This window comes from Homarus americanus, unplaced genomic scaffold (assembly GCF_018991925.1).
Source record: "Homarus americanus isolate GMGI-L3 unplaced genomic scaffold, GMGI_Hamer_2.0 scaffold24260, whole genome shotgun sequence".
In the NCBI taxonomy this organism is placed as follows: domain Eukaryota; kingdom Metazoa; phylum Arthropoda; class Malacostraca; order Decapoda; family Nephropidae; genus Homarus; species Homarus americanus.
In genome coordinates this window covers 6,971,122-6,981,121 of record NW_024721079.1, presented here as the reverse complement: position 1 = coordinate 6,981,121, position 10,000 = coordinate 6,971,122, and the positions used below count along the sequence as shown (strand labels likewise).

Genomic DNA, 10,000 nt, shown 5'->3' with positions numbered 1-10,000 from the left:
GGGTGGGGTGGGGTGGGAGGTGGGGTGGGTGGGGCAGGGCGGTGCAGAATTTAGGGGTGGGGCGGGGTGGGGGTGCTGGCAGGGAGGGGTGGGGTGGGGTGGGGTGGGGTGGGGGTGGGGCGGGAATTGGGGGTGGGGTGGGGTGGGGCCAGGGCTGAGGGGTGGGAGGTGTGGCAGGAGGGAGGGTGGGGTGGGGGGGGGTGGGGGTGGGGTGGGAGTGGGAGACTCAGGGGCAGGGGTGAAGGGTGTGGCAGGGGAGGGAGGGTGGGGTGGGGTGGGGTGGGGGTGGGGTGGGGTGAGGGTGGGGTGGGGTGGGGGTGGGGGTGAGGGTGTGGGGTGGGGTGGGGTGGGGTGGGGTGGGGTGGGGTGGGGGCGGGGGCAGGGGTGGGGTGTGTGGAGGGGGAGGGGGGAGGGGGTGGGGTGGGGGTGGTGGTGGGGGTGAACAGTAGTAAATCAATTATGTATGGTAATTAAGTGGCGAGGGAATGCTTGGGAAGAAGAGATGGAGAGTGGTGGTGGAGTGAGAAAGAGCAGGTGGGAGAGGAGGAAGGAAGGGAAGAAGGAAGAGAAGGGAAAGAAAGGAAAGGAAGGAAGGAAGGAAGAAGGAAGGAAGGAAGGAAGGAAACGGAGAAAAAAGAAACAAAGAAAAATGCGGAGATATACTTTGTGTATAAAACAACCGTCCTCAACACTCCCTCCAACAGTAGTACATGTATATAACTAATTAATTTTGTGACTCACCTGGGACCAAGCAACCTGTCATTACTGGTATAAAATATGACACCTCGCCCCTAACACACACACACACACACACACACACACACACAATGAGAACTCAGGTTAGGTTACGCCTTAATACTGAAAGATGAAAGTAAGTTGGGTCACCTGAAGAATAGCCCCCCCCCTCAGCTTATTTCACCTGATGATTAAACACCCTAATGCTACTTGAGGGTTAGATTAGGTTAGGTTAGGTTAGCAATAAGGTATTTTCAATCATCATATGAAACTAGGGTGCCTAATCTTCATGTGATCCCATAAATAACACACACACACACACACACTACACGTTTATTATGCAGAGAACAAATAAACACTAATAACCAACATGTATATAGTCAACACTGCAGTGCACTTTCTTGCCTGTCGTTTAGGATAATTTACGCCAATATGTGGGTGAGCGGGTGGTGTAGCGGCGTAATTGTGGCGTTAAGAGGCAGGTGGAAGGGAGCGGAGGGAGAGGCTGTATGTTTGTAATGTAAGGTGTTAAGTGAATGGTCATATTAGCCTTGTGTTGAGATGAAAACACACACTACACACACACACACACACACACACACACAATACCTCCCCACACACAACACAGAGGAATTAATTAGTGGTTAGGTTGGGATTAGTGGACGGGGAGGGAGGTTGAGTTGGGTCTGGTTGGGATTAAGTTAAGTCAGGGAAGAAAGTGGTGGTAGTGGTGGTGTGGTAGATGGGGTAGGTTGGGATTGGGTCTGGTTAGGTTAAGTTAGATCAGGGAAGAAAGTGGTGGTAGTGGTGGTAGATGGGGGTAGGTTAGGTTAGGTTAGTGGACGGGGATAGTGAGAATAAGAAGATGAACGTGTGGGATGAGAGGAGGAAGAAGAGAGGAGAAGAAAGAGGAGGAGAAGAGGAGGAGGAGGAGGAAGAGGATGAGAAAGGAGAGAGGGGGAAGGAGAGAACAGGAGGAGTATAGGAGGAGGGGGGAAGAAGAAGAGGAAGAACAGGAAGAGAAGGAAGAATGACTGAAAAACTGGAAGAGATATTCTGATGAGAAAAAGAAGAACAACAACAACAAACAAGAACAATTAGAAAGAGTACAGAGGAGAGAGAGAGAGAGAGAGAGAGAGAGAGAGAGAGAGAGAGGTGGAGGGAACAGCTCATGGAGTGGACAGCGGAAGTGATGATAACGACAATAGAGATAATGAGAAAAGGAGAACAGGAGAATGGTCGGTGGTGATGGTGGTAAAAGTATACGTTGACAACTGTTAGCTTGTGGTAGCCAGTATGTTTGGTTAGGTTATCGGAATAAATTAAGTTAAGATAGGTTAGGTTAAGTAGTGAACCCATATTCGGTAAGAGAAGGTCTGTCTGAACAACGTTATTATGTGTTAGCCTGTCTGTTTGTTGGTTTACCTGTCTCTATGTTTACCTGTCTCTATGTTTACCTGTCTCTATGTTTACCTGTCTCTCTGTTTACCTGTCTCTCTGTTTACCTGCCCGTCTGTTTACCTCACCCTCTCTTAATTCTCAGAAGACCTTGCTCACTAAATTACAACACTCACCCTGGCCTGTCTTCTTGTCTGCCATGGTCATCTATTATCAAGTATAAGTCATTAGTATCTTACAGCAGGTCGTAATTTAATATGTATAAAGCGTTTCAATTCAACACCAGTTGTATCGTTGGCTGGGGGGGAGGAGGGAGGAGAAGGGGTAACTATCGCCTTCAAACATCCTGTACTGCCAACATTCACAACGATGTATCTAAAAAAATATATATTATCTTATACTCTTTTATCTAACACCACTTCTAACGTACATATCTCTTAAACTTAGAAATTATATATATATATAATGATAGGATATTAACCAGTGTCGTGAATTATGTTTTTTTTTTCCTCCTTTTATGAATACGAGTTTCATCTGTCCATTTCCGCCATTTGGAACAAGTACAAACATCAAGGGAATTTATTAACATTTTGTAATTTTAATTAATTTATTTTTTCATACTGTGCATGTTTTATGTGATATCAACCGATTATTTCAGCCCGGATACAAGCACACAAGAATCTAAACACAAAATTGATAATAGTATCATTTCGCTCCCTCCACCATAACGTACTTACAAAATGTGTGGATACCAAAGTGACAACAGCAATAAATCAGTTGCCAGTTATTATTTTTATCACCTGGGCCACGCCTCTCCTCCCAGTAAGGTACAGTATAGGGTGAGGTAATGACTCGTGGTTATAATATGTTATAAAACCGCTACCCCACCCACCACCTCCTCACCAACAACCACCACCACCTCCCCTCCTCTCCAACCACCACTACCACCTCCTCCCCAACAACCACCACCACCACCCCTCCAACAACCACTACCACCCTCCTCCCCAACAACCACTACCACCTCCTCCAACAACCACTACCACCTCCAACAACCATTACCACCCTCCCTCGCCAACAACCACTACCACCTCCCCAACAACCACACCACTACCACCCTCCCTCCAAACCACCACTACCACCTCCCTCCTCCCAACAACCACTACCACCTCCCTCCCCAACAACCACCACAACCACTTCCTCCTCCAAACCACCACTACCACCTCCCTCCTCACAACCACTACCACCTCCCAACAACCACTACCACCTCCTCCTTCCAACAACCACTACCACCTCCAACAACCATTACCACCTCCTCCCCAACAACCACTACCACCTCCTCCTCCTCCAACAACCACTACCACCCTCCCTCCCCAACAACCACCACTACTTCACCTCCAACAACCACTACCACCTTCCTCCCCAACAACCACCACTACCACCTCCCAACAACCACTACCACCTCCTCCAACAACCACTACCACCTTCCCTCCCAACAACCACCACTACCTCCTCCTCCAACAACCACTACCACCTCAACCTCCAACAACCACTACCACCTCCTCCTCCCAACAACCACTACACCTCCTCCTCCAAACAACCACCCACCACCTCCCTCCTCCCCAACAACCACTACCCACCTCCTCCCAACAACCACTCACTACCACTCTCCCCAACAACCACCACCACCACTCCCTCCTCTCCAACCACCACCATTACCACCCTCTCCCCAACAACCACCACCACTACCACTCCTCCCTAACAACCACTACCAATTCTCCTCCAACAACCACCACTACCACCCTCCTCCCAACAACCACCACCACCACCACTACTCTTACCCTCCTCTCAAACATGTAACCAGACATACACACAACACATTCTCAAATAACTCAATCACATATCATAAGGAAGAAAATTAACACTACCATATTAACTAAACTACCAAAATTAACATTATTTCGTGTACAATATTTTAACGTAAAGTAAATAGCTTGAATAATCCAGTGTAATTATTTTTTACTCACAATTATTCAACATTTCTAACAAAATATATAACACTGAAGATTCCTTGTTATATATCCCAGCATAACACAATACTCACTATACATCTTATAAATAACACAATACTCACTATACATCTCATGAATAACACAATACTCACTATACATCCTTACAACACAATACCACTATACATCTCATAACACAATACTCACTATACATCCTCATAAAACAATACTCACTATACATCCCATAACAAAATACTCACTATACATCTCATAACACAACACCACTACACATCTCATAAATAACACAACACTACTATACATGTTGCAGAATGAATAACGTTGCACACAATATCACCTCTGCCATCGTCGCTTCCCAGTATGAACAATTTACCAAACACTGACATTAAAATACCTCCTATCTACGTGAGACTGAGGAGATGGGAGGTGGGTGGAATGATGAGCTTTCACGTGTGTGAGGTGAACACTGTCCGCTCAGTTATACTGTCGGCAAGTGTCCAGGAAGCTTGGTAACTGTCGAGTGGATGTGGGGACTTTGTATCACTGTTTGACTAGATACTGTGTTTTCTCTCTCTCTCTCTGTTACTTCACAAATTCGTCAATAGGCATCAGTATGGCTACACCTCCAAGTACCTCACATCATGAATATTTCTACACACCTGGGGAGGAGACCCATGTGTGTGTGTGGTAAATATGTCCTCCGTGGTTAGTTTAACATGCAGGATGATGTAGTTGAGGTAATGGATCGTCCTGGGCTTAAATGGGTGTACTGTATGTTAAATATTAAACACCCAGACTCCCGTATTGTGGCTTGTGTTCTGAATTTGCCGAGCTGAGAGAGAGAGAGAATGATTTCACGCGGGATTGGAAGTGTGATAGGGCGAACGTTTCCTGGAGAGCAACACTGAGACAGGATGCGCAAATATATATATATATATATATATATATATATATATATATATATATATATATATATATATATATATATATATATATATATACGCATGTACACACACACACACACACACAAAGATATACCGCAAGAACAAGGCGTCAACCAAAAGGCCACGGTGTAAGCCATGAAGGCCTGACGTCACATTTAATTACACAAATTGACAGACTCTTAACTCTTCCTTCCTTCTTACCCTATCCTACCCTCAACATTCACCCTTGCATCAGGGTATATACAGAAGAAATGGTTGCCCCTCGTGTAACGAGGATGGCGGGCCCCCACATAGGAGTGAATTTGTTTAAGATGTACAAGCTGTCGCCAACACAACAACCACACCCTAAGTTAACGAGCTGCATGACCCAGTGTCAAGGAATAGTGCGAGAAGACCGGACAACTCGCCAACTGCACTGGCTAACCATTACCCCGGAACACGATCCGCAAATCGATTAACATCCAGGTCCCCAATTACTGCTGGGTAGACAGAGGCAAATGGCGTAAAGAAACTTGCCCATAGTTTCACCCTGCCCGGAGATCGAACCCAGGTCCTCTCGCTTGCTTGGCGAGCATGCTGACCATTACACCACAGGTCACACACTGCGTATATACAACAAGGCCACACGATAACATATTGGCTCTTACCGGAGGTCTAACTCACGTTACTTACCCGGAAAAAAATTACTTACCACTTACTCAACCACTAGAGTGTGTGTGTGTGTGTTTTAAGGCATTTTCTCAGATTTTTTATATTATTTTTCTTATGGTTCCGACAAAAATTGTGATGAGAAACAGCGTTATAAAATATAAACCAATCATATATACGACACAGAAATAGATACCAGATATTGCCAAGTGTTGAGGGAATATTGTCTCCAACTACAACTGGCCTACCAAAATCTTCAACACACATTTAACGTCAAAAAATCCGTCAAAATTGCACTGAAAGTCGAATAAATCTTGAGGTTCTCTTATCCTCAGCTCAAGTGTGGAGAAAATAAAGATAAATATAAGCTTGGGTACGTATTTAAGAGTGAGTGTGTGAACCCTTGATCCCTGGGGAGGGGTTCATCTCGGTACAGTACGGTGCACCAACGAGATGTGGTGAACGGCAGGCGGACCTAAACGATAACCCTGAAACATGGTAGTAATAAAACACACTACAGTATATACATTTTGTAGAATAAAACTAAAACTAAATCATATATAAACGCACAACAGAGCCACTAATTGTCCTCCCGTCTAACTGTTGTGAAAATCAGAAAGGTTCTACATATTTTTTTTTTAAACGTGGTTGTAGTATTTTAGTTGTGTTTGGTCGTGAACACAAGAGGCCAGGCCACAGTGCGACTCCCAGCGAGCAATACAGTATTAGCGAGGCTTTTCCTTGTCAGTTCATTTGGTCGTGACAAAGGTTATGTTACAGGTATTTCTTTGTTTGTGATAAATGCGTAAAATTTCAGTCTGTTTGGTGTATCATTACGACAATATTATGGTAAGTGTGACCAAAGAGCTTCAGCAATACACACTTACCTCTCGTACACACTCACTCTTCATACACACACTCACTCTATACACACACTCACTCTTCATACACACACTCACTCTCCATACACACACTCACTCTCCATACACACTCACTCTCCATACACACACTCACCCTCGTACACACACTTACCCCTCGTACACACACTTACCCCTCGTACACACACTCACCCCTCGTACACACACTCACCCCTCGTACACACACACACACACACACACACACACTCTCACCCCTAACCTAACCTAACCTAACCTAGGATGTGAGTCTCGTGGATATGGCGTCAAGTTATCACAGACAGACACACGATACGACGATAAATAGACCCTCCCTCCCCTTTTTGTGCATGTGTGGGGGTCCCGGCTGAATTTGGTGTGGTGTGGTGTAGTGTAGTGTAGTGTAGTGTAGTGTAGTGTAGTGTAGTGTATGTTCGTCTTAGCTAAACTAATGGATTTTGTTGTGAGTTGTTCTTTTATTTTTTTCCTTCGTCCTTATTCTAAATTTTCTTTCATGTTTTTCTCTCGTCTCTCTTTCAATTTCTCTCTCCCTATCCTATTCGTTTTTTCTCTTTGTTTCTCATTCTCTCATTCTGTCTCTCTCTTTCTCTGTCTGTCTGTCTCTGTCTGCCTGTCTCCACCACCACGACCCAGGGCAATGTTCGCTGGTCACTGTAAGAACTCCACAATTCATGAGAAGGCAAAGCACGGCGGCTGGCAGTTCTCCAGGTCCTACCATACTGACGCCTCTCACCAGGTACCATACTGACGCCTCTCACCAGGTCCTACCATACTGACGCCTCTCACCAGGTCCTACCATACTCCGGAGAGAGAGAGAGAGAGAGAGAGAGAGAGAGAGACACTACCATCTCTGTCAACCACTGCCACCACTACCCACACCATCACCATCACCACTACCAATATCACCGCTACCATCAACACTACCACCAACACCATCCATCACCACCGACAACATTACTCCCATCACCATTACCATTGCCACCACCACTATACCCCACCTGTCAGCTTAAGTAATCACTAGGTATGTATTGTATATATATAAGGGATAGCCAATATGCCCCCACTGACAATAAGACCATTATCACCCAGGTTGTCCATTAGGCACCATTCATTATTTACTATTCTACATCGATCATAACCACCACCATGAATACCAGCTTCTCAAGACGACACACACACACACACACACACACACACACAACCGATAAGAATTTAGCTAGTGGATTTTCCCCGACATTACCATTCAACTGTAAATTCTAACCTAACCAACTAAACAACCTAATTTACTAAAACCTAATTCTAACCTAACCTAACCTAATCTAACTCAACCTAACTAACCCTAACCTAACCTAATTCTAACCTAACCTAACCTAATCTAACTAACCTAACCTAACCTAATCTAACCTAACCTAACCTAACCTAACCTACCAACAACTCACCTAATTCTAACCTAACCTAACCTAATCCTAACCTAACCTAATCCAAACTCAAACCTAACCTAACCCAGCTAAACCCAACCCAAAAAGAAAAGAATTTACGAAAGCAGCAATAAACAACAATAAACGATAATAAGGACAAATTAATAAAGAGAAGAATGAAAAATGTTAAAAGATGAATGACAATGATATGAATAATGAAAGATAATGATGATGATGACGGTGATGATGATAATGATGATGATGGTGATGACGGTGATGATGATGATGATGATGATGAGTGATGATGATAATGATGATGATGGTGATGACGGTGATGATGATTGATAGATAGATAGGTACTCAGCAATACACCATTATGAATAAATGAATAATTATGGGTCACGAGTAGAAGATGAATATTGAGTAATGCTGGGTGAGGTGAGTGTTATTCATCAAGGTGAGGTGTGTGTTATTCATCAAGGTGAGGTGTGTTATTATGGGGGTTCATCAAGGTGAGGTGTGTTATTCATCAAGGTGAGGTGAGTGTTATTCATCAAGGTGAGGGTATTCATCAAGGTGAGGTGTGTTATTCATCAAGGTGAGGTGTGTGTTATTCATCAAGGTGAGGTGTGTTATTCATCAAGGTGAGGTGAGTGTTATTCATCAAGGTGAGTGAGTGTTATTCATCAAGGTGAGGTGTGTTATTCATCAAGGTGAGGTGAGTGTTATTCATCAAGGTGAGGTGAGTGTTATTCATCAAGGTGAGGTAAGTTATCAGGAGGAGGTTATTCATCAAGGTGAGTGGAGTGTTATTCATCAAGGTGAGGAGTGTTATTCATCAAGGTGAGGTGAGGTTATTCATCAAGGTGAGAGTGTATTCATCAAGGTGAGGTGTGTTATTCATCAAGGTGAGGTGAGTGTTATTCATCAAGGTGAGGTGAGGTTATTCATCAAGGTGAGGTGAGTGTTATTCATCAAGGTGAGTGAGTGTTATTCATCAAGGTGAGGTGTGTTATTCATCAAGGTGAGGTGAGTGTTATTCATCAAGGTGAGGTGAGGTTATTCATCAAGGTGAGGTGTTATTCATCAAGGTGAGGTGTGTTATTCATCAAGGTGAGGTGTGTTATCAAGGTGAGGTGTGTTATTCATCAAGGTGAGGTGTGTTATTCATCAAGGTGAGGTGTGTTATTCATCAAGGTGAGGTGTGTTATTCATCAAGGTGAGGTGAGGTTATTCATCAAGGTGAGGTGTGTTATTCATCAAGGTGAGGGGTGTGTTATTCATCAAGGTGAGGTGTGTTATTCATCAAGGTGAGGGGTTGGTGTTATAGGGTGTTATTCATCAAGGTGAGGTGTGTTATTCATCAAGGTGAGGTGTGTTTATTATCAAGGTGAGGTGAGTGTTATTCATCAAGGTGAGGTGTGTTATTCATCAAGGTGAGGTTATTCATAGTGTGTTATTCATCAAGGTGAGTAGTAGTATTCATCAAGGTGAGTGAGTGTTATTCATCAAGGTGGAGGAGGTTATTCATCAAGGTGAGGTGAGTGGGGTGAGTGTTATTCATCAAGGTGGTGAGTGTTTTATTCATCAGGTTATCAAGGTGAGGTGAGTGTTATTCATCAAGGTGAGGTGAGGTTATTCATCAAGGTGAGGTGTGTTATTCACCGAGTGGGTGAGTGTTATTCATCAAGGTGAGGTTGAGTGAGATGGAGGTGTGTTATTCATCAAGGTGAGGTGAGTGTTATTCATCAAGGTGAGGTGGAGGTTATTCATCAAGGTGAGGAGTGTTATTCAGAGTGGTGTATTATGGTGAGTGTGTTATTCATCAAGGTGAGGTGAGTGTATTCATCAAGGTGAGGTGTTCATCAAGGGGGTGTTATTCATGAGTGTATTCATCAAGGAGTGATCATCAAGGTGAG

The 10,000-nt window shown here is 44.1% G+C and overlaps 1 protein-coding gene across 5 annotated transcripts in view; it reads right to left on the bottom strand.

Annotated features, from left to right (window-relative positions):
• Nucleotides 1-10,000, bottom strand: part of LOC121861508 (E3 ubiquitin-protein ligase MARCHF8-like) — a 136,990-nt gene that overhangs the window by 74,967 nt on the left and 52,023 nt on the right. Inside the window, exon 1 of one of the 5 annotated variants that reach the window (XM_042359305.1) lies at nucleotides 4,454-4,567. The exons of the other annotated variants lie outside the window; for them this stretch is intronic. Coding sequence (XP_042215239.1) covers nucleotides 4,454-4,543 — 90 coding nt within the window. The 5' untranslated portion in view covers nucleotides 4,544-4,567. Of the gene's footprint in view, nucleotides 1-4,453; nucleotides 4,568-10,000 lie in introns of those variants that run through there. 5 annotated transcript variants of the gene reach the window in all.